The sequence below is a fragment of the Mastigoproctus giganteus genome, chromosome 4 (assembly GCF_048544385.1).
Source record: "Mastigoproctus giganteus isolate SK-2022 chromosome 4, ASM4854438v1, whole genome shotgun sequence".
NCBI lineage: Eukaryota > Metazoa > Arthropoda > Arachnida > Uropygi > Thelyphonidae > Mastigoproctus > Mastigoproctus giganteus.
In genome coordinates this window covers 50,316,605-50,343,339 of record NC_143578.1, presented here as the reverse complement: position 1 = coordinate 50,343,339, position 26,735 = coordinate 50,316,605, and the positions used below count along the sequence as shown (strand labels likewise).

At 34.8% G+C, this 26,735-nt stretch overlaps 1 protein-coding gene across 1 annotated transcript in view; it reads left to right on the top strand.

Moving 5' to 3' along the window:
• Window positions 1-26,735, top strand: part of Ssl1 (general transcription factor IIH subunit 2 Ssl1) — a 136,365-nt gene that overhangs the window by 86,708 nt on the left and 22,922 nt on the right. The window contains exons 5-10 of the mRNA XM_090372236.1: window positions 4,635-4,740; window positions 10,198-10,303; window positions 10,802-10,892; window positions 15,518-15,605; window positions 19,273-19,349; window positions 22,540-22,570. Of these exons, the coding sequence (XP_090228362.1) occupies window positions 4,635-4,740; window positions 10,198-10,303; window positions 10,802-10,892; window positions 15,518-15,605; window positions 19,273-19,349; window positions 22,540-22,570 (499 nt within the window). The remainder of the gene's footprint in view (window positions 1-4,634; window positions 4,741-10,197; window positions 10,304-10,801; window positions 10,893-15,517; window positions 15,606-19,272; window positions 19,350-22,539; window positions 22,571-26,735) is intronic.

Here is a 26,735-nt window from a genome sequence, read left to right as displayed (position 1 = left end):
TCTTAGATATGCCAAACAAGCTGTGCTTGCTACCTGGGAGTCTAAAAATGCTGATGGAACTGATATTCAGGTGACACTCAAGTCAAGTGGACCCAATTTCGGCGAAGTCCGGACCATCTGTGACAGCCAAATCTTCTGCTTGCACCTTCACGATGGTGGGACTGTTAGTAATCCTGGGTGTAACCCCCATGCATAAGCACACTTTGGGTGACCACCCAGTTGTGAACCAACGTAAGCAGTGGTCGAGGTGTGGCACCCCACACCACATGGAGGAGTGCTGCCCCTCTGTGTTACCAGGAAATACTAGGTAGTAGATAACTCATCAACCAGTGCAATACCACCACTTTTCTTATTGGAGGCTTGAAGTGGTGGAACCTATGTTTAGTTTCCAGAACTAAGTTCTGGTCAGCCCTTCCCCATCTCTTCCATGATGCAGTATGATTGATGTCTTTTGAGGTTAGGATGAACACCATGGCAAGATCCAAACTTCCTTACATTTCGAGGGTACAGCTCTAAAACAGTGTTTGCAGGCCGGCCACTAGTTATTACACTGGACCGGACCTATTGGTAACTCTCTAGGAGGCTTCCGGATCAGTTAGTGCATAATCTTGCTACCTCTAGTTCATTTAGTTCGCTGTTCATCTTTATCTCATACTACTCTGCCAGATAGTGACTGGAGGGAGTTCGAGTAGTGTGTATGTGGGGGGGGGGCATTGTCGAGGCCATGTTATGTCAAGGATCTGGGTATATTCTTACCATGTGCATGTCATATCCAAAAATTTCATTACTTCATACAGCCTGTCTCCCTCCCCCACACTTTTTCTCACAATTGAATACGCCATGAATTGTCAAACTAATGGAGCAAACTTATCTGTGAAAAGATCTAAACCTCTCAAACACTTCCTAGTTCATTTCACAAATATACGTGGTCTCATTTCTAATCTCAGTGATGTCCATTTCCACTTACAGTCTGCCAAACCCTATGTACTTTTTCTGACAGAATCTCAGTTATCAGTCGATTCAACCAATGCTCATCTCAGTTGCCCAAATTATTTGCTGTATGATTCCTTTCGCCTCAAAGGTGGTACTTTTGCATATCCGTTCCGATATTCCCTGTCAGAGACTTGGTAATTTGGAATCTCCTCTTTTCGATCTTCTCGGACTTAAAATTTCTCTTCCTCATTCTGTCAAATTCATCTGTTGTTGTTGTCTCTACTGTTCTCCCAACTCTACTAATCACTTGGATCTATTTGACTTCCTCTCTTTGCAACTTGACTTTCTCCAGTCCAACTTTCCTAACAGTGAGGTAATTTTTCTTTGATTTTAATGTTCACAACTCCATCTGGCTTCCATTTTCTAGTCACACAGACCCAGCTGGTCGAGATGCTGAGGCTTTTGCAATTACTAATGACCTCACACAGATTGTTCATTTACCTATCAGAATACTAGACAATCCTAACCATACAGCCAACACACTTGATCTTTTTCCCACAGGTGTAGGTTGGACTGATTAATAGCTGATTAATAACCCTTCTAAGTACACAGTTGAACCGAGTGGTCCTTTAGGCACCTCAAATCACAACTTGGTGATTGTCTCTTCTCCAATAGAGCATTTATCTCATGGCTATTCCCAACCTCATGTTGTTTGGCATTACAAGAATGCAAAATGGGATGACCTGCAAGATTTCTTTTCCTTTGTTGGATAACTGTTTCAAAATTTCTGATGTCAACATATGCTCAGATCGTGTCAGCAAAATTATTCTGGTAGGAATGGAATCCTTTATTCCACACTCCACTTTAAAATCCCCTCCTTTATCTAAACCTTGGTTTTCCAATAAATGTGCTAAGGCTGTTCTAGAGAAGAATGTTGCATATCATAATTGGCTTGTTTCCAATTCTTCAGTTTCATTTTCTGCCTACACCAAATCTCACAACAATTGTAAAGCAGCTATTAATCAGTCCAAACTAGATTTTGAACAGTCTAAGAGTAGAAAACTTGCTTCTTGCCCTAATGGTAGCCGAGCATTCTAGTCTCTTATCAAACCTATTGGCCACAACTTTTGCCCATCTCTGCTCTCACTTCTGTCAAAACCAGATTGTTCTATTGCTACTTCAGCCAAGGATAAAGCTGACCTGCTAGCATCTCATTTTTCTTCCAACTCATGTATTAGTGAACTTGGTAAAACACCTCCCACCATTCCCAGCATGTTAGTACTCCTAGTGGTAATATTATAAGCAGTACTATTCAACTGATTTTTATTTTATTTATCTCATTACTGGTTCTTACAGCATGATTTTTATTCAAATGGAAAAATGGCAGACATGCATTCAGTGTATGCCTGTGGAAATGGTAATGGCAAGGAAAGCCAGATGTCTCTATCAGGAAGCATTCCCATAACAATTCTGCCCTAACAGAAGAATGCCATTGATCATTATCTTAAAGAAAGTGAATCATTGGTGTCTGTGAACACTGATGGGGTGACAGAGAAAAGAGAGAGCTATCTGAGCTAGAAGGATAGGAATCAGATGGAGAAGAATTGTGTAACCAGTATAACAAGGTTAGTGGCAGTTGTCAGCATTTCATAGGCAACAATATGAAGAATTATCTGTAATAACATAACCAACATGCTCTTGTTTAATTATACCCAGTTTAAATAAAAGTGTTTGTTGAATCAAGTTTTTAATATAATAATGTACATAATGTAATGTACATTCAGTGTATATACACAATGTATGCTTTGCTTCCAGGCATAATTGTAATTTTCTGCTAGTGTAGAAACTAAATTTACTACCATTTGCTGACCTAAAGTATTTTCCTATATTCAAGGTGACTCTTTTCAAGATTTCCCTGTCTGATTTAACTGTTTCAGTTACTTTTATTTAATTATATTTGGTCTTCCTTAATAGACTCCATATGGCTTTCCTTTTTATGCATTTAATGTTGGGAATATGCTCTTATATTTGTGTGCAAATAAGCTGCATTTTAATAAAATTAACATATTTTTGAAGCCTAAATCCAGGATTAGACTCCATTGTTCTTCCAGTTAAATACTTGTTAAATCACTAATTGGAAGAATCATTAATCAATATTATAACTATAATCATAGGTATTGTGTGCCTTCATGTAATTTGTAGAGAGGGGATTTCCGGTTTCCAGAAATTTCTCGAACTTTCTAGTAAAGTTGTAATCTTTGAATAGGTTGAATATTTTTATACAAATAATAATTTACTAAAATAAACTGTTTCAATTAGATCATTATTATTAAATAAAGTTTAATTTCTTTTTTTACTTAAACACATGTATGATTATAAATTTACTGGCTTCATTTTTTTTAAACTGGTATTACAAAATAAGTAAATGTTCCATGTATATAGTGGCATGACCGCATGTGTCAGAGGAATTTACAACTAATCATTTTGGCAATGGCTATCATCATTAACCGTGTTTAGCAGCCACATGGGTTTGAACTTCTATCAGCTGAAACGTGTTAATGAATTACTTCAAAAGACATGATTTCCAGTTACTGAAGTTTGTTTTGTCCTGACTATTAGGACCATTTATATATGGCAGTTGAAATCCTGTTGGCTTTTAAATGCATAAAAGGACATAATAGTTCCCAGTTTTGCTAATTTATTATTTTATAAGCCATATAGCATTTTTTTCCCTTTATAACTATATTGGTTCTTCATATTTCAAAATATAGCTTTTACTATATTGAATAATTGAACTTTAACTTCTTTATACCAAATGACAACTCGCATAGAACTGCCTCATTATTCATACATTATTGGAGATCAGAAGTCACTAATTGAGGCTCCTGCCATCCGATAAGAAATCAGTAAGTTTTGAAATAGGCTGTCACTGTGGTGTTTCATATTTAAGAAAAAAATTACAGAATATCCTTTTGATTATGCTATTTGTTTAAAAGTAGAATATCTTAAGGTGACTTGTGATTACTGGAGTGTTCTATTTTGAATATTAAGACCATAGCATTTACTTGTGGCAGTTGAAATCTTGTCAGCTGCTAAATACGTAGAAGAACAAGATAGTTCTCAGTTTAATAAATGGTGTCCTTAATGTGAACTGATTCAGTCTCTAGGATGTGATGTCTGAATTTATAATATAAAAAATTTGAAGTAATGAGGATGATATTTCATTAATGCTGTGAATGAATTCTTTATGTACCTCATATTCTAATTTCTTATGAGAATAGATATTGATGAAATTTATTTTAAATTCAACTTCTTGAGTAAATATAATATCTGGTTTGCTAACTTCTGAAGTAATCTCATTAGTTTCTCTTAATATGAGATTACAGGAGTGGGATGTGTCTCCAGCTTACTCCCTCCAGAGTCACTAAGTGCAAAAACGTGAGGATTTTGAGAAAGCTAAGAATTGTGAACAACCCAGCCACTCATTTCTGAAGCCTGAGATGTGCTCTGTAATTTGTGGCCTAATTTTGTGGTGGTCAGATGTTAGTTAGATTGTAAAATTATGATTCCTTTGTCCATTATATTCAATATTATGTTAATTCATAGCATGAATTTAAAAAAAAATAGCACTAGATTAGATTTTATATGTTATTTTATATATAGATTGTACCTTTTTTTATTTTTAAATAATTTCTCAATAGCTGTTAGAAGGCTTTGTAGAAGAATATTTTGATCAGAATCCCATCAGTCAACTTGCCCTTATTATTTCAAAGAATAAGCGGGCTGAAAAGTTATCAGAACTAGCAGGTTAGTTTTCACATTATGTTCATTCTGTCTGAAATGGAATTCTTTAATCAGTGGTATTCAACCTTTCTTGACTTACTTGATTTGACATATGATAATTTTTGTTTTTGTTAATTGCCCCTTACAGTTTTCTTAAAGAGCATTGTACCACTGTTATATTTTTTCCTATTAAAGTTATATTAAATATATATTCGAGATAATACCTGTTTATGATACCAGTGATGCCTGAAAAATTATAATCCCAAACTTATGATTAACTCAAAAGTTAATCATAAGTTTGGATGATTAACTTTTGAGATATGCAAGTTTCAGACCTTGCATATCTCGAAGAGGGGGGGATGTCCTACCACTGTTTGAGTACCGCTGACTTAAAGTATATAATCTATTAAGTCAGCATGTTGATTAAATTAATTAGCATTAGTTATTGATTATTTTATAGTTATGCATTAAAAATTGTGCTTTTTAATTTTAATGTAGTTCAGAGTTTAGTACAGTTAGTGTAATGGGAATGAATGTATTGTACATAGCTATAATAAAAGCAGAGTTTGCATGAAAGTCATCATTATACAACATTCATTGTATAATGAATGTTGTATAATGTTGGGCACAAAGTGGCAGGAGTGCTGTGACTCGGGGGAGAACTGAGGGGGGCAATTCTCCAACGCATCACAGCTTAAAAAAATGTGAAACTTGTGAAATGTTTGCCGAACTCTCTGGAACGGAACATGATATTGCCATGGGGGATGTCTTTGTGTGTGCGCGATGTAAGGAGTGTAAGGAAATCAGGCGACAACTCAGCGTTGTTATGGGCCCATATGAGAGTTTGAAGGACAGGGTGGATGCCCTCGAAAGATCTAAACTGAGGGGCCCATCAGGCTCTCAGCTGCCCACATCAACGCCAGAGCTTGCACTTGGTCATCACGCAACACAGCGGCAACCCCTAAGGCAGAATGCGCTGGTCCCACAGGAACTAGTAGTTGTTGGTGACTCTATTGTCAGGGAAACGGGGAACATCCTTTGTAAAAAGGATAGGTGGAACAGGACCAGGGTATGTCTGCCAGGGGCAAAGGTTGATGACGTTGTAGAGCGAATATCATCTTTTAAGGGCACAAAAGGTGATATAGTTGTACACGTTGGCACTAATGATATTAAGAGTAGGAGACCGGCGGAATTACTCAACAAGTACAGGTCACTGTTGAAAAAAAGCCGTTGAAATAGGGTTGAATTTGAAAGTGTCTGCAATTCTGCCCAGACACGATAGGAGGGAGTACATGATGAGAGCCTTGTCGATCAATTCGGCCCTGGAAAGATTGTGCAAGGCTCAAGGGGTAGAATTTTTTTCAGCCTGGACTGTACTTGTTAACAGGAGAGATTGCTTCTACAGGGATGGGATACACTTAAATAGAAAGGGTGCAAGAATATTTGCTGATGCTATCGAGGCAGTGTTAGGTGGGTCGGAAAACTGCTAGTTTGGGGGGATACAAAGACTAATAGTTTAACAGTAACCGCAGGCAGAGGTGAAGGTGATTCTTGCACAACTTCTATTAGAATAAGAAGTGACCTGGAGCGAGGAGTGTTGGGGGTTTCAGGGACGGATGGCAGTCATCATGGAATAGTTGGGTATATGGGATGTGTTAGGGTAACAAGGAATAGGCATAGGAGCATGTATGCTTGCATGTATACCAATGCTAGAAGTATAGTAAATAAATTTGATGAATTTGAAGTGTTGGTCAAGACATTAAAGGCGGATATTGTTGGGATAGCAGAGACGTGGTGTCACAAAGATATAAGGAATGCAGAACTGGAATTTGGGGAGTACAATGTGTACAGAAAGGATAGACAGGACAGAAAGGGAGGGGGTGTTATGCTGTTAATTAAGAAAAACATAAAATCAAAGGAAGTGCACCCAGTTAATATAGATGAACAGTGCTCTGTTGAGTCAGTTTGGTGTGAGATAAGCACTGCGAAAGGAAAAATAAGAGTAGGAGTGTGTTATAGGCCTAATGACTTGAATGAGTACAATGAACAATTGTACAGAGAAATAGAGTGGGCCAGTAAATCAGAATGTCTTATAATGGGGGATTTTAACTTCCCAGATATTGACTGGAACTTGTGGGTTGGTCACTCACACACTAGTCAGACTTTTGTGGATTTATCGGATGATTGTTTTCTGCAGCAGCATGTTCGAGAGGCAACCAGAGAAGGAAATACTCTTGATCTGGTTATCAGCAGTGATCATTCGTGTATTAAGAATTTGCAGATAAAGGAACCACTAGGTGGCAGTGATCACAGTGTGCTGAAGTGGGATTTACTCAAAGAGGTAACTACCGTCAGGGGTAAAGGAAAGGGTTTTTGCTTCCGTAAAGGGGAGTACAGTGGTCTCAGACAGTTTTTAAATTCTGTACAGTGGGATCAACTGACGATGTTACAAACAGTAAATTCTAAGTGGGAAGCATTCAAAGAATTAATCGTGGAAGCTACTAGACTTTATATACCGATTAAGAAATATCGTTCAAGGTTTAGGCCTAAATGGTTATCAAATGAACTAATGAGACTCGTGACAGAGAAGAAAAATGCATGGGATGCATATAAATTATCAGGTGACGCAGAAGCCTGTGGCAGATATAAGCTAGTCTGTAATCAGGTCACAAAGGAGGTTCGGCAGGCGAAGGCGGATTACGAGAAATCTTTGGCAAAAGATGCTAAGAAAAACAGCAAGGATTTCTTTACTTATATAAACTCTAAAAGGAAGGGGATGAATATGATTGGTCCACTTGACATCGATGGTTCGACTGTTGATGATCCTGCTCAGATAGCAAACAAACTGAATGAGTATTTTGCATCTACATTCACACGTGAGGAATTATTACAATTTGAAAATGGAAGAAGGTTATCAAATTGTAGCAGTGTGCTTAATGATTTTGTAATAACTGAGAGCAAAGTGGAGGAGAAATTGTTGAAGTTAAACGTAAGAAAAGCACCTGGGGTGGATGGGATCTATCCAGTTATTTTAAAGGAGGCGGCAAAGCAACTAAGCAAACCCTTAGCCATAATTATGAGAGCATCCTTGGACTCAGGGGAGGTTCCCACGGACTGGAGATGTGCAAATGTGTCCCCAATTCACAAAGGTGGATCGAAGGGTGACACGAGTAATTACAGACCAGTTAGTTTAACTTCTGTTCCGGGTAACATAATGGAGTCGCTGGTTAAAGATGCATTGCAGGATCATCTAGACAAGACTGTAGCAATAATTCAAACACAGCATGGGTTTGTTAAGGGAAAGTCTTGTCTGACAAATTTGATTGGTTATTATGATGTGGTCACAAAGGAACTGGATGCAAAAAATAATTTTGATATCATATACTTGGATTTCAGGAAAGCTTTTGACACTGTTGCGCATGGAAGACTACTGTACAAATTGGAGCAGAATGGTATTAAGGGTAAGTTGCTACAATGGATAAAAGGATGGTTAAGTGGGAGAAGACAGAGGGTGGTAATCAATGGGTGCTGCTCTTCGTGGACTAATGTTATTAGTGGAGTCCCACAGGGTTCGGTGTTGGGTCCACTGTTGTTTTGTGTATTTATCAATGATATTGATGAAGGTATATCAGGCTTAATGTCGAAGTTTGCAGATGACACAAAGGTTGGCAGGGTTGTTAATGACAGTAATGGCAGTGTGCTACTGCAACAGGATCTAGATAATTTGGGCAGATGGGCTAAGAGGTGGCAACTGAAGTTCAACCTTGACAAATGCAAAGTACTGCATATGGGTAGAAGTAACCCCAGAGAAACGTACCAACTGTGTGGTACTACACTTAAGGTGGTAGAAAATGAAAAAGACCTGGGAGTAATTGTGCAGTCAGATATGAAGTTTTCTGAGCAGTGCAGACAGGCTGCTAGGGCGGGTCATGGGGTTTTGTCAATGATATATAGGAATTTTGCTAGCAGGGAAAAGGAGGTGATTGTCCCTCTGTATAAGGCAATGGTCAGGCCACGCCTTGAGTACTGCGTACAGGTCTGGAGGCCTCATTTTAGGAAGGATGTAGATTTGCTTGAGCGTGTACAGAGAAGAGCAACACGATTGGTGAGGGGAATGAAGGGATTCTCTTACCAAGAGAGGCTTAAGTTCTGCAAATTGCAGTGGCTGGAGACTAGGCACCTGCGCGGTGATCTGATTGAGGTCTATAAGGCCTTGAATGGGTTGAGCACGCTGAATTCTGATGGGATCCTTCCACTTGTTCAGATTACCAACCTACGGGGACATAAGTTCAAATTAAGAAAGGACAGATGTAGAATAGATGTGCGGAAATTTGCCTTTAGCCAGCGGGTGGTTAATTGCTGGAACAAACTTCCATCTGTCGTTGTGGAAGTTGATAGGTTAAATAAATTTAAGGGGGAACTGGACAGGCATTTGGAGGGAATGGTGTGATTTTTTTTTTTTTTTTTTTTTTGGCTGATGCTGCATAAGCTCCTACACTTGCTTCCTTGCATCATGTGCCACTACTACTACTACTACTACATCTCATGTTGTGAATCCTTCTTTGCAATGAGCTGCCCTACTTGTGTGTCTCAAATAAGTAGTACTTTCCCATATGAGAAATATACTCCTTATTTTCAGTCAAGGGCCACCAGATAGTATGGTTTCAGAGATTATTAGATGAGTATAGCAACTCATTGTGAAGGGACTCGCAGTGTAAGATATAGTATGATGTTATTTTCATGCAAACTTTGTTCACTTTCATTATAGCTGCATACAGCATGTTGCTGTAGCACCAACCATAAATTAGTTAAAATTTTTATAGTAGCTTTAAGCATCTACTCTAAAACTGCACAGAATTTGTACGCATAAAAAGTTCAGTCTGATTACTTTTTTAAATTTCATTTTTATCATTACGTGCCTTTTTGTGCCCGTCTTAAGTGAAATGAAAGTGAAAAGCTACAGAAATGAAATGAAATTTATATGATATAAAATAATTGAAAAGGGGAGCTGTAGAACAAAAATTGTAGTACTTGAAGGTGGGAGAGAGAGATATTAAAACAGTAGAGAGAGAATGTGGTGGGAGAGAGATATTAAAACAGTAGAGAGAGAGAATGTGATGGGGTGGAGAAGAATGGATTAAGAAGTACTATGAACCAAGGAAAAGTTGTTAACATAATTGAGTGTATCTGGAGAGAGAGAGAGAGAAAGAAAGGAAGCTGTTAGAAATGAAAGATCAAAGAGGATCCTTTAAGATATGGTGTACAATATGGATAATATAAACTGTTATATATAAGAAAAGGATAATCTCACTAGAGATTAGTTGTAGTTAATAAAAAAAAACTACTTTTGGAAAACTTAGTTTTGTCTGTTTTTTTTTTTTTTTTTATTACATTATCTGCGTGTTATTTAAGTATTTTTATGAATCTGTTATTGTGTATGATGTTATTATTAATAGTTGTTTACTTTACTTTGCTACACAGGAAATCCTAAAAGACATATTACAACCTTAAAAACAGCATCAGAGATGACTTGTGAGGGAGAGCCTTCTTTACAGAATGCATTGGAACTTGCAGCACAAATACTAAGGTAAAAACAGAATTCTTTGAAAAAGTTTAAAGTAGGAATACTGCATGCTTGAGAATATAGATTGAATTGGAATTTTTAGGTATGTTATTGTATATTAGGTTTATATAGTTGTAACCTGAATATATAGAGTTAGTGTGTATAATGATAGTGGAAGCCTTAAATTACAGTATATAAATAACATTTAAAGAATTTTTAAAAATGTAAACAAATGAAATACTGCATATATGTACATCTATTATATTATGCTGTATTTTTATGTCATTTTCATGTAATTTCCCTGACAAAAATTCCTCTGTAGCAATCTTAATTTATTTCAGAATATCATTGTTTATATCAGTCTGCAGTTTCATTTAAATGTGTTTATTCAGAATTTAGCATGTATGTATTTAAATTATTTTTTTAATTTGATTTTTTATAAAGATGACAGGTAGGAAAAATAGGATCATATTATTATCAAAATGATTATATTGTTTTTATATGCATATTTTATATTACTAGGCATATGCCAAGCCATACAAGTAGAGAAATCTTGGTTATTCTTGGTAGTTTAACAACTTGTGATCCTGGTGACATTTATTCCACAGTTGAGGTAATTTTCTTATTTAATGAGTTACATATTATAAACCACTTGAAAGTTATAATTGAAATTTAGAGTCTTAAAAATTCTATGCACAATTTATAAATATGTGCGAAATTTTTTATAGTATTACGAATTGTATAAAAATGTGTAATGCATTTTGTTAACATTGATTTTTAGATATTTTAAAAATCTAAATTTTTACTAAATTTTGTTTACTAGAAGACGTTTATCTTGATACATATTTTTCGAGTTATTGTATATTTTCTATGTTATTGCCAACTACTATATTGTAGTGTGTTGAAATAAGTTCCCTTTTTAATTTTGAAAATGTATATGGCACACATTTTAAAATCAGTTAAATAATAGGAAATTAAAATAATTTGATATTGATTTTAATTTCCTGTTAATTGTGAATGTGTGTTTTCTGACAAAAATTCTCACCTGAATGTTTCCAGCAACGTCCAAGTGAGGAATAGTGCATGGAGACTACTGCTCCATCTCAGTTTTATTAACACTTCTAATTGTATCAAAAGGCGCCTCCGTAGCCAGGTGGGAAGGAGCAGCAGTGCGTAGCACACGCTTCTTGATTAGACCGGGGTTCGAGCCCGTCACCACCAAATACGGAGGATGCGGAAAGGTCGGAATGACCACCGCATATTCCGGAGCAATATGGCCTTAGTTGCTAATGCTCCTAAAAACCAAACAAACAAACAATTGTATCAAAGTTGTTTATTTCACTAATATTTTAGTGATCTGTGTATACACCTCTGGTTAATTACTCTCAAAGCAATAAGCTTTTCCCATTCTTCATTTAATTTTCACTTAAGGTTGTCAAAACAGATCTGGGTGGCCATGTGCAACAAAAATTGACTGACAAAGCATTTCTCACCAAATGTAACTATAAGATATGCTTTAATATACCTTCTAATATCAAGTGGTGCTTCATCATGTACAAATTCTGTTTTGTTCATAGCATTGTGTTCCCAAAGGCTTGGGATGATGTATTAAAACTTTTGGAGAAGGCATAATAGTGCTCTCTTGTTATGATATATGTGTGCATGCTAGCTTTGTCATCACCATCATAACCTTTACTGAAATCTATTATATCCAGTGGATGTACAAGTCACCATGATTGTACAAATCAGTCCAGTCCTAGAATATCAGTCTTCCATTCATTTTTTCCTCAAATTCTTGCTTGGCACCATTGATCTACTTATTTTTCTGTTTGCCTCTAGGCCTGTTGTCATTCATATTTTCTTGTAATATCTCTTTAGCTAATCTTTCTTCTCTCATCCTTTCTACATACCAATAATAATATAAGTTTGCTCTGCTTATCTTTGATTGGATGTTTATTACCCCAAGGGTAAGGGTAATAAACATTTTTTTTTTATAATATACATATTGTAATATATATATTATCATATTTATATACATATAAAAAATATATATACATGTTGAGCCTATGGTGGTCTGAATTTCCTTCATCTTCTTTTGCAATAAATGATATCCTAAATTTTTTTTCTCTTCTTCATCTGAAGTCATTTAGAATCAAAAATAGCATAATATGTTAACTTTTGAGCAAGAAAGTTTTTTGTTATATGATGGTTACTGGATTTCAGTTTAAACAAAAATACACTAAGAAATCACACATTTTTAACTAGAATTTATTGTGATAAATATATAGTTAAAACTAGAATAGTGTGCATTCATGTGTACACAAAAACTGTACTTCAATAATTGGTGACGTTTCTAGATTACCTGAGAAATTTTTTCATCGGGCAGTAATGAGACAGAACAACTATCTGTATCTGGGAAGAATATATAGTAACTTTAGTGAAACATTATTTCTCTTTAATATATTCAATTAATTAATTTTCACTTTCTCACATGCTTTTGTTTCATATTTGGACACTGGACCATAGTTGGCCATGGTCTAATGGTTAGACCATGGCCATGGTCTAATGGTTAGTGTGCATGGCCCCAACTAAGGAGATTATGGGTTTGAGCCTGTATACTGCTATGAAAAGTGCATAGTCTTTTGTGAACTGTGGTGGCAAAAATCTGGCTTCTCTTAATAATTAGTTCAATGTATATGCAGTACAAAGAATAATATGTTAACTCTTCTGGCCTTGGCTATATGTAGAATAAATGGAAATTTATGTATTTATTTCAACTCCTGCTTTAATTATCCTCAGTGACAAAATAGCGAGTTTGCCACTTTTCACTCATTTGAAGAGGTTTGGATTCGTATCTCATCAGAGGACTTCTTAGACCTCTTCCATTTGAGACTGTAATTAGCTGATCTTAGGCAGAGGGAGTAGGATTTCACCTGTGAGTTATTCTGAGATTTTCAGCTCAGACAACATGCAAATTGGCTTATGAATACATTTGTATAGACATGTTACAGAATAAAAACTTTATGAAGTAGCTTGCCATATTAAGTGATGCACTGTGATCAGAGTAGATCATGCCAAAATAACAACTATATTATTTTCCCTTGGGATATAGATTTCACAGCTATTTTTTTTAAACTTTGAATAATTCATATTTATTATACATTTTAAAAACTATTCTTGAATAATGTTTGCTCATGATGCTGGACCCATGTTTTGCATCTACAAAGATAAGTCATATACAAGACATTCATTTTACATGTAAACCCAAAAACAATCAAAGGAAAGTACAATTTATTATCAGAATAATTAACAAATAATAGTGTATAAGCAATACTAGAAGTGCTCTGTATTGTTAGCAATACATAAATTCACTTGTTTGATCATGTTGTGAGTAACACAATAAAGAGTAACACAATAAAGTTTGTGTTGGTACACTGCCGACTGTATTTTCAGTGCTTGCTTTGAGCTGTTGAATGCTTCGTGGTTTGTGCTCATTAATATTCTGCTTTAATAACTCCCAAAAAAGAAGTCTGCAGATGCTAAATTAGCACTTAGGTGGCCAAAGTCCTTGTGATATTCAATCCCAAAAAAACTTGCAGCATTTCACCAGTTGAGCATGCAGTATTGTAGGCTGCCTCCTCCTATTGGAGACAGATGTCTCTTTCTTTTTGCTCTAGCAATGCAATAAATTGCATTATGATGCCTTGGTAAACATCAGAGGTAATATTTTTTCAAAAAATGTGGGCTGTCCTTTCAAATATCAAAAAATGAAATATCCTTTGAGATATTCCACACTAAACACTTATTTTTTGGGCATGTAAGAGGGTTTTGGAAAAATGTGTGGATGTTCAGCACTCCATGTTTTCCAGTTTTGTCAGTTGATGTAGCCACAAGGTGAAACTATGCTTCATCACTAAAATAAATTTTATCCAAAATTTCAGTACTTTCACAGCGAAGTAAATCTTTTAACCAGTGATATTACCATAATCTTTTAACATTATCTTGAAATTGATGTGTGTGTATATACTGTGGATTCAGTATGGAAAAGTTTTAGGTGTTTCCTTACAGAAAAATGAGCTGAGCCAAGTGATATTAGATAACCCAACTGAGGTTGTGGATGAATTGAATAGGTACTTTGCATCTGTCTTTACTGATGAAAGACCCTTCATGCTGAGAAGAGGGTGTGCGAGTGAGGTTGAGCCATATGAAATTAGTGATTTTGTAATCACGGATGATTGTTTATTAGAAAAACCTTTGAGCATAAAAACAAGTAAGGCTCACAGAGTTGATGGCTTATACCCGGTAGTTTTGAGGGAGACTACAAGGGAGTGTATTGAACCATTGAGGTTAATTACGAGAGCACTCTCGACTTGGGGGAGATTCCTTTGAATTGGAGAAGTGCAAATATATTGCCAACATATAAAGATAGTTCTAAGAGTGAAGTTGGTAACTATAGACTGGCTAGTCTGACTTCAGTGGTAGGAAAAATCTTAGAGAAATATGAAATTAAGTAATTGATACTTTTGCACAAATGAATAACTGACATTGTAAATCAGGATAATATAAGCACAGTGATTACAGTTAGAATGTGTAGTGTAATGGATAAAATAGTTCTATTTATGCTTTTATTACTTTGATACAAATATTCCTGGGAGGGGAAAAAAGTGTAAATTTTTTTTTTCTCTCTAATTATTCCTCAATTCTTTTGACAAAGAAATGAAACAAAATTATATAAATGAGAGATATAAATAAAAAAGCATCTCATCAGGAAGGGTATTGATTAATTAAATAAACCAACTACTGAATGTACATTAAACTGCAACCTTATTTTTGACTTTTATATCACTGATATCTTTAATTTGGGAATAAAAATATTTTTGGAAATTTGATTTTATCGAAAGATATTTGAGAATTTTAATTTGAATTTGTGCTGGTAAATGTTAGGAGTTGGTATTATAGTTAAGTGTATTATTGTTTTGAAAAAATTCATATGTAAGGCAGTACTTTAAATCTTACCCGGTAGAAAGAGTTATTAAAGTACTATTCAAATCTATCAAAGTGCTACCTTACATGTGGATTATGCTGCTTTAGGTCAATTTGTGTTAGTAGTGCAGGTGTTAGTGTTTGGCAAGTGGCACCTACACATAATAAATAATAATTTAGTGTATATATTTTTACAGCTTTCAGCAGTTTTTAAGTTACATACAGAATAAGAATGATGTTAATTTAATTTTGTAGGCATTGAAAACAAATAATATTCGGTGTTCAGTTATTGGACTGGCAGCAGAATTAAGAGTATGTCGTGCATTAACAAAGGCTACCAAAGGTATGTACATAAATTTAAAAATTGGTGGTTTAATTTTACTTTATTTTTTATTGTAGTATTTTAATACAGTAATACCCCGACTTACGCAAACTCGGAGTTACGCGGTTCTTGATTTTTTCATTTGGCAACACTGCCGCCCACTATCTTCAAGGTCGTTTCTCATATGTTATCAATATACGGTGCAACGGCAGAGAGTGAGAGCGAAAGATGAACAAAATTCAACTTTGCTGCGCATGAGCTGCACACATATACAAGAATTTGTATTCCAACTGTCATATTTATATGTGTGCGTTCGAATTCGTGCTCAACTTTTGTCGGAAATTACATCGTTTTCACAAGAGAAATGGAACGCGTCGGTCGAGCCGTATACAATCAGTCCTCGTATAACACGTGTTTACACTATGCGAATTCGATCGTACACTATTTATAAATACGGTAACGATATCTTATAATATAACACGAACCGAATTGGCTTATGCACGATTTGCCTTTGTGTTTACAAGAAATGGCAGTCGAATGCAGAATCACCCCAACCGAACGCAACACGACAGGAATGAAGAGAAGATTCTGAAAATGTATTTATGTTTTTTATATCAGTAAAGGGGAAACACATTTCACCATAATAACGTAAAAACCAACACAATTCCAGCTATCGGTATGCAATTAGATCGAGTTTACTACCAGTTTATAACAGATTCCACTAGCAGAAACGCAACTGGATTTTTATTGTTTTATGGTAGTAACCCCTAGAAATGTGAGGTGTTAATAGTGTATCTCTGCCTTTATGGTGTTGTTTATTCAGTTGCTACATGCGCGCAGCTTTGTTTATGCGTATCAACCGTGCCTCCTCGTTTTGTAATTGTGGTTTATTCCCTAAAAATGAGTAAAATACTTAATTAAAAGGTGTGAAAAGGAAGCGTCCTGGTGAAGACACTGCAGATTCAGAGAGAAAAAGAAAAGCAATTATCGATAAACAGAGGTGGACTGGGTCAAAAATTCTTATTTTTGACCCAGGGAATATTTATAGTGGCCTCATACTATGGTTTATGGCCAAAATCACAACAGCCCACTGGGGTTTCCCCGGCAAGGCTTATGGGCAGTCTGCCTCTGTCGATAGAGAAAAAATATGAAATTGTGAAACGCTTTGAGCGAAATGAAAGACCATGTGATATTGCATGTGCTACAGGTCTAAATGAGGCAACGGCGAAAAGCACATGACAATTGCAAACTTGACAGAAGGTCTCAGCTCAATTGAAAAGGGCTTAAAAATTTTAGAAAACAGACTCCAACGAAGAACGCGTTATAGCTACAAAGCAAGGAATAAAAAAATTATTAGCTTGCTACGAAGAAATTCTGCATGAAAAAAAGAAGGCGCTGTGTCGTCAGACGAATTTGTTAGATTTTATGAAGCCATTGACATCGAAATAACTTTTTTACGTAAGTCATTTATTTTTTTAATACATATTCTGTATTAATATGTATAAAGAACTGCAATTTTATTAATATTTTTCTTCTAAACTAGTGTTTTTGTTAGTCCTTGGTCCCAATTAAACAAAATTTATATGTACAAATTTTTTGTATTTATATGCAAAGTTGTACCCCGACTTATGCGAATTTGACTTAAGCGATTTTCGTCGGACCCACCTATCGCGTAACTTCGGGGTATTACTGTATTTAAATCTCTTTTCCAGTAAATAAATCTTTGCATGTCTTAAAACTTTAACTTTTAAGCTTTTTAATGACTTGCAATTGTAGCAGAGTGGTTATGATTGCTGCCTTCTGCATTGTATAGAAAGGGGCTAGGTTCAAATCCTGTCAAGACAGGAGTATTTTTTATGGAACATTTTATCTCCCCCCCCCCCCCCCCGAAACTTGGATCATTGCAAAACATCCAAACTGACCATGGAACACATACAATTTACAGACGTGATACACAATACACTGATGCCATCACATAGCCTTAGTTTCTTTGGTATTAAAATGCAAAACTAAAATGGTGCAATGCTAATTTACAGTTATATATTAAAATCCAAGAAGAATAAAATGCCAAAAAACAATGATCTTCTAAAATGCATTGCAATTGAGAAGACATAATCTTATTATTAATCTTGAAATTAACAGTAGAAACAGATTTTATTCATCCAATAATCACAGTTCACATGAAATTTGACAAAAGCTACAGAGTTCCAAAGTAGGTGTATTAATTAGCTGATGTCTTGGAATTTAATATCTTGGCAGTGAATTATTATAAAGTATTTATGTGTAAGTACAGTGAATATACAAGAACCTCATTTATGCTCTTCTTTTGTTTAGTGGCTCCCACATTGGCAGGCTATTGGTATATTACTCCTCTTTTCCAAAGGGGTAGAAATAATAGTTGCATTGTTCTTCCTATTTTATGTACTGTGCTTCACTAATGCCCTTCATTTAGGATAAAATTATGATTTTCTTTCAACATGAAAAATTAAATAAATATGAACACAGTCCTATGTTTGTGCATATATTTTTTTAATTTTATCCTTCCTACCTGCATTTTTTTATGTCATACCTTTTACTTTTCCATGTTATTTCTACCATTACCACACCAGGGAAGAGTCTGTATAGCATAAAAATTGAAATATTTGTATATCCTGTACAACCCAGCAGAATATAAATAACCTGATTTTTCAACATAATGTCTGTACTTCATTGTCCTGTTTATTGCTGAATTTCTTTCTGCTTTTGTAGTTTTCTTTATGGTTCATTCTTTGGGTTATAGTAGGTAATCATTGGTTTGAGATATTCTTAATTTCTTTTAATTCTCCTTTACACATTGTTTGTGCCTTGCATATTATGGTTTTTGTCATATATTATGCTGTGTTAGATTATTATCCTGCCATTATTGTTATTACTGGATAGTGGTTGTCGTCCCATCCAAGTGGTAATAAATTATTTAAATCTAGACATAAGGTCTAGATTCAAATTCCATTATTGGCATCAGGAACTTATTGGGCTTTTCAAGTGGGACTGAGGTAATCTCAAACAGCTGCAAGCTTTGGTACTAATTGAGTTTTTTTTTTTTTTTTTTTTCTGATATTAGTGTGTTTTAGGGCTTTAATTCTTGTTCTCCATGGTTCCATTTTAACTAACAGCACATCATTTACAAACTTTAGTCAAAAATTGTTTTAGTGTATAATCTTTTAAAGCTGCAGATTCAAGATTCCATATGATTATTTTTAGTAATGGTTGGAGCACAGGCTTTCTGTGCACCATGTTCTTTGATTTAGGTGAATAATTTTTTGTACCTGATTTTTTGTTAGATTGATCAGGTTGAAGATGTCCTTCTTTCGTTGTGGTTCCAAATATACATCATGAATATTAATTGCTGTTCTTGTTTCACCTAGTTCCAAGTTCATGGACTTGATGTCAAATGTTTTGCTGGTTATTGGTGTAAAAATTTTCTGAGCCGTATGAAACATTATTTTCAGTGTGGAGCCATTGTCATTCCTGATTGTTATTTACAATTTTTATTCCTCTTGTTAATTATTATATTCTCCACATGGGACTTTGAATTGAATGCATCTCTTCCAAATTATAGTTTTCAGTATATTAAAAAATTATCAATAAATGAAAAGAATTTATGAGGTTTATAATCTTATTGATTTCTGCACTATGCATTTTTATACAGGTACATATGATGTGATATTAGATGAAGGACACTATAAAGAGCTAGTTTATCAGCATGTGATTCCACCACCAGCAGCCGTAAGTAATACCTTCAAACAATTTTATTCTTCAGACAAAAGGCATATAGCTACTGTCAACCAATATACAGTAAATTCCTGTTATAGTTGCTTTCTAGTAGACCAGAACTAAAGAGCACAATAAGTAGGGAAGCATTATAAATGGGACCCCTCTTTGGGGGTTATTTTTTATATTTCATTGCAGTGATTTTTTTTTTTTTTTTTTTAATTTTTGGCACCATGATCCTATATTGCATGCTATTAAAAGGAATAAAAAAAAAATTATTAAACAAAATTAAACTTATCTTGAGTATTATAAACATGTTAAAATTGTATTAACATAATAATAATAATAATAATAATAATAATAATTCTGTCGTTAATGAAATTTACTGATATCATGTTGAACACAGCACACAAAAAAATATACTGATTGCTATACCAGTGAGGAGAGTTGATGAACAGTATGGAATTTTAAAAAAGTTGAAGAGAGTGTGTGACTACACCAGTAAATAGGAAGACACTAAGTTGTAAAGTGTGGCCTTCCTTTTTACCTTCAAAACCCTGATTTAAATAAGAAATAAACATCATCTGCAACAGAAATGATTTCTATGAAGTATACAAACTACACCATAAATAATTCCTAGAATTTAGTTTCTATTATCCCTTTCCCAAGACCTCAGTCAAGAGGATGGAAGGTTATTTCCAGATATCTTCCTTCTTTGAGGCTTTAAAATAACAAGCAATATAAACAGGAATGCTACAGACATTAAAAAATGCAGGACATGTCATAGAATTGACCATGAAGCCAGAAGAAAAGAGTGTTAAAAAAAAAGTTGATGAAGGCATATCAAGTTTAATATGTAAGTTTGCTGATGATGCAAAGGTTAGCATGGTGGTTAATGACAAGAATCAATGTATGCTACTTCAGCAAGACCTAGAGAAATTAGGCAAATGGCTGAGAAGTGTCAATTGAAGTTTAACATATAAATTCAAGGTACAGTTAGTTTTGCTATAACGTGCATTTTAAAATGTCAAATGTGTGAGAGCTATATTTTCCTTTGGTCGTAGACACACTGCTGTCATTTGCTATATTCACAAGATAACACGTGATATTGTAGGCCGACTCGTGTTTTCAGGAGCTCACATTTTTATGTTTGAACAGAAATTTCGTGAGGCATGATAGTGTGAGCAGAGGAGCACATTTCTGGAGGTCACTACCATAAAACAGTAAAAACAATTTGCAGTTCCTGGGTTATTGGGCTTTTCTGTTAGTGCTGCGTGGGTAACACAGTGGCAACATCATCATCCTTCCAACACCGGATAGAAAAGGCCCGGGTTCAAATCCTGTCAGTGATGCGAGGAACTTTTTAATGGACTTTTTTCACTCCACGGCTGAGTTAGTCGGTCTCAGGCGTAGATAGCAAAGTTTTTCCTCCTGGGACCTAGGGTTTTTCGTCTAGCAAAGCAGGCAAATCGACCAGAGAACACAATTTGCAGACACAATTCGTATGGGCAGTTGAATTAACATTTTGGGTAACCCTAATAAATCGTTTTTTTTTGCATTAGTGCAATCTAATTATAAACAGGTAGTAAACTCGATCTTACTGCATTTGCGGTAATACCGATAGTTGAAATTATGTGGGCTTTTACGTTATTATGGTGAAATGTGTTTCCCCCTCCATGAAATCTTCAATCATATAAAAAACATAAATGAATTTTCAGGGTCTTCCTTCATAAACTTGTCTCACTTGTGCAATTTGTGCGTCCCGTGTTAGTTGTTATTGATTGCTTATCTTTTTTACTGTTTTAAATTTTACAATTCAAAAAAAAAAAAAAAGAAAAGAAAAGAAAATGTCAGTTAACAGAAATGTCAATCAAGCAAATGTCATATCTTGTCAAAGTAAAGTGCTATATTTACTGTAAATTTATTTATTTATTAGAAATTTAAGATGTTTAAACCTGTGTTAGCAATTTTATTGAGTTTTTAACTTTTTTTAGTGTTTTACTTACCACACTGAACTTTTCTCATCTCTGTTTTTCCCATAAGCCCTGTTGTTTTTAATGCATGAAATACCATAACGTGGAGATTTTTAGCAACACATGTACTACATTATAGCAGAACTGACTATACTGCATTTAGATAGCAGTAATTTCAGAATGACATACCAACTGTGTAGTACTCAACTCAAGGTAGTGGAGAATGAAAAAGATCTAAGGTTAATTGAACAGTCTGACATGAAGTTCTATAAGCATTGCAGACAGGCTTCTAGAATAGTTCCTGTGGTTTTCTCAAGTGACAGACAGGAATTTTTGCCAGCAGAGGAAAAGGAGGTAATTATTCTGTTGTGTAAGGCAATGTTAAGGCCACATCAAGTGCTGCATATAGGTTTTGAATCCTCATTTTAGGAATGATGTGGCTCTGTTGGAATGGGTACAGAGAAAAGTAACAAGATTAGCCAAGAGTGCAAAAGAACACTTTTATCAAGAAAGGCATGGGTTTCAAATACTGCAAATTTCAGTATTTGAAAACTAGGTCCTATTTAAGGCTTTAAATGTATTGAGTAAATTAAAATGCTGATTGCATCGTTACTCTTTTTCAGATGACACACATTAAAGGAGATAAATTTAAATTGAAAAAGGATGGTTTCAGGATGGAAGTGTGAAAATTTTCTTCAGGCAGAGAGTAATTGATTGTTGGAATAAACTTCCATTTAGTGTTGTGGAGGTGGATAGTTTGAATAAACTTAATGAAGGATTAGACAAATTATTAGAGGGGATAGGCAAATGGCGTGGGTAGGGTTTTTTTTTACCTTCTTTATAAGCTTGTTTCATTACATCATTGGCCAATACTAATACTAATCTATACTCTTTATTAAAACCAGTTATTCTGTAACTTTAGTTTTCCTTCTTCAAATGATATATAGAAATTTTAATTTAAGATTTTTTAAAGTTTTTGTTAGAATATATTTTCAGTACTATAGAATTTTAATGTATCGTGGCATTTTACTCTGTAACAGTACTCTACATACCTTACATTTTGATGCTTAATCATTTCAAGTCACTGATTTTGAAATACTATGTGAGATAAAATGTGATTTAAACAATTATGCTTTAAAAGGTTACAGAATGCCACAAATGTTTTTGTTTGAATTGGATGTGTTTCCTTATGAAATTTTTCTCTTTATTCTAGTGTGTTTTTTTTTTTTTAGGGAAATAGCGAATCATCACTAATAAGAATGGGTAAGTATTTATTGACAAGTAATGCAAATATTTGTTACTTCACATTTCATCATATTCAACATGCATGTGGGTATATATATGAGGAATCATTGGAAGGTTCCTGGATTAGGCTGAAGAGATGATTTCTGTAGGTAACAGAAGGTCCCTTGAGATTTGATATGGAATCCAGAAATTCTACTGCTGCTATATATATATATATATATATATATATATATAAAAGAATATTAAATGTAACCCCTTAAAGGTAATGTTTAAAAAGTTACATAGGATAAAGAGGTATTCAGTTGAAATGGTTTCAGTGAATGAAAGATTAATAAATCAGGTATGACAGATGCACTTAAAAGTGCAAAGCAGCATTAAAGGATGCAAGAGTATATATAAGTTTGTATTAATATATTGAATAAAGTATGCATAAATGGATGTGAAAGTTACTTTGTGTAACTTTCACATACATTTATGCATACTTTATTCAACATATTAATACAAACTGATATATATATATATATAAATATGAAATATGGAGCAAGTGACCGCATTACCTAACCCTGTTTTGTAACCTCCTTCCATATGACGTACAATTTTTTCCCTGGATTTTTGAAATGTGTTGAAATCTCTGCCTGTTAAGTGCACAGTTTTAATTTTGAGAAAAAGAAGAAATCACAGGGGGTTAGGACTGGAGAAATACAGGGTGTGGAAACTCTAACTCATATAATTTTTGATGAATGCTACACTTTCAGACTGGTGTGATCTCCAGCATGTCATTTTTCAGATATTTCCATAGTGTATCTTCCAATACTCGCTAATGAAAAATGTTGATTGACATTTTGGTTCAAAAAACGAATTCTTGATGCACAGTCAGTGGACATACAACACAATATAGTTGGGAAAGGATGTTATGTGGTTTCTATTCATATGGTAAATTATATATAGTAAATAATAATATATATAATAATAATGAATGACACTATTATACCACATGAAATTATTAACAAAATAGGTTTTATTAAACATATATGGAATATAAGCTCAATTTCTACACTAAATTGTTAGCAGGTGATGTTTCAGGATTACTTACTGAACCCCATCATCAGACCATAAATGCTATGGTAGTGGGGGAAGAAATAGAAGAACATTTAACAACTGTTTTAAATGTTCTTCTATATGTATGTAGTTATTAAATGTTCTTCTATTTCTACCCCAAATAGCATTTATCTGATGATGGGGTTTGGCAAGAATCCTGAAAAAAGTCATCTGTTAACAATTTAGTGTAGAAATTGAACTTGTATTCCATATAAGTTTAAGGAAACCAATTTGTTAATAATTCAAGTGGTATGATAGTGTCATTTATTATATTATTATTATATATAGTATATAATTTTCCGTACAAACAACACACTTTCAACTCATCAACATGTCGTGGTGAGTAAAAGATTCTTATTCTGGTGACCATCGGTGGTCAAAATAATATCACAAATATGGTGGTACGGGAACTGTTAGCAGTGAGTGACCACGTGTTGTGAAGTAGACAGTGACAAATGAGATTTCAGCAGTCAAGGGTAAGGGCAAAGGTTTTAATTTTGAGAAAGAGTATTTTCTGGATTTAATAAATGGATGAAATATATAATTAGCAAAAGTACAGTTGAACTGTGGGTTACTTTCAAGACATTCATCATTGAAGCCATTAGTGCAATTCATTCCATTAAGGAGGCACTATATGTATGTACATATGTATATATTGCTTTGGCAGCACCTGGAATGTTAGTTCATGTCCACCTCGTTTCACTGTACAGATACAGAGCTTTGTCAAAGACCAGGCAAGAGAAGTTTGTATTTGCAAAAAGTGCAAGCCAAGTTGCAGAGCAAAGCTGCTGCAAGATGAAAACCCCTAGAGACTAAAACCAACTAGCTAGGGAAAAAAAACCCATAGATATACATAGTAACTAAGCAAGAACATTTAACTAATTAGTGTAAACAAACTTGTAAACAACAAGCTATTTTGTCTAGACATAGACAATGAGCACAAAAGATAATAATACATAATGGTAGAGGACCGTATAAATTTACAGTTCACATACCCAAATCATGCAACAATCCAAGATAATAGACAGCAAAAGGGTCAATTATCGTGAATGTTAACAAGGTTCAATATCATCGCAGAAGGGCATTATGAGATTTGTTGGCCTCAGTTTATACACTAAACTCTTAATAGACAGCTAAATCTATATAGCTACATAAATATTGATCTTGTACCTGTGGAATGAAACATGCCCCACTGCTTGCATCTCATAAAAGTCCTCAGAATTTTGGAGGACGTATTATAAAAACCATTATTGAACAAAACACATATATCACATATAATATATATACAAGGCTAAGTATATACACATTCGTACGTGTAAATATATAAAAAAGAGGGGAACAACATGTGAGTAGGGGCCATAGGATAGTTTGTACACTACACTCTAAATAGATCACTGAGTCTATATAGATACATAAATTTTTCTCTGTAGCCATGGAGCCAAGCTGAGTGTCTCACTTGGTGGCATCACATAATACAGCGCATTTTATTGTAAAAAATTGTCCCTCCTCAGATGATAGAAGATAGGCAGGGTGGTATAGAAGAACTCATACCAAGTGTAGTTGCAGCCCAAGTTTACACAGTTTCAGATAATATAATGATTTCTGATGATGAAGTAGATGCAGCAGTGGTCGATGATACCATAGTTGTTGTAGGAACAATTGAAGCTGTAGTTGTTGTTTAAGTGTCCACGAGAACAAAAGTTGCACTATTTAAGTCAGAAGTTAGAGATAGTCTTCTAGCAAAGACATCATAGGCAAACAATTGGAGCACATGAAAAAGTTTAACATTTTTAACTAAGAGAGACTGTTGACTGGGAGAGAAATTTTCAACTGACTTAGATAAACCATCTCTTATGTCGTTGTATAGTTGACACTCATAGAGGACATGTTTCCAATTTTCAATACTACCACAAGCACAGAGATCAATTTGGGATAACCTAAATTTGTATAATTTCTCATTTAGAGATCCATGTCCTGTTAATAAATAAGAAGTGCACAGATCCATAGAGAACCAGGTTTTAATTTTCTTGCTTGACATGAACTTCAGGAATAAATTCTTTAGTGACAGTATCCAGAGTTGTGGTTTCCCAATGTCTTTGCCATATTTAAAAGTTTGTTCCAACACCTAGCTCTTTCACACTTAACGTCTGTTTGAGGATTGATGGTGATATTCAAAAATTCAGTTGGAATTGTCTCTTGATGCGAAAGCAGAGGCCTCTATATATTAGGTGTAGGTCCAAGGGCAATGTGTGCCAACGATAACTTGTAATGCCAGCATAGATATGGTTCTGCATACTTTTAGCATACTAAGGAGCATAGTTCTCTGTAAACCAGCTAGTTTTGCTTGAAATTTACTATTTCTGCCCTGTGGAACCATGCACCAGCGGCATAAGTTGCCATAGGGAGGAAGACAGCATTGTAGTAAACCTGCATGGTCCGATGCGAGAGACCCCAATCAGTTCTGGAGGCCTTCGTGATGGCACCAGTAAAGTTTCTAATTTTAGTAGTTACACGATTAAGGTGTGAGAAAAAATTTAATATACGGTCCACAATCACACCCAAATATTTCATTTCCGCAACAATTGGAAGTTGAACATTGTTAACTTTGACTTGTGGTGGGCATTGAATATTTAATTTGGAGCCAAAAATCATCATTTTAGTCTTCAAAGCACTGATGGATAGTTTGTTGTCTAGAGTCCAACCATAAGGAAGTACTAGGGCACCTCTGTAGCCAGGTGGGAAGGAGCAGCAGTGTGTAGCACACACTTCTTGATTAGACCGGGGTTTGAGCCCATCACCACCAAATACGGAGGATGCGGAAAGGTCAGGGAATAGTCATTCCCTGACCTTTCCGCATCCTCCCGGAGCAATATGGCCTTAGTTGCTAATGCTCCTAAAAAAAAACCAAATAACAAATAAAGAGGTACTATATGAGGTGGATGCCAAAATGTATGAAAAAGAATTTGGAAGCTTGATGGAACAGATAAAGGCAGCATGGAAGAGTTACAGAGTGACAGGAAGCTCAGATTCATGTACAGTACATCCTCATTAGTTTGATATCAGATCACTTTAAATGTGATGTATT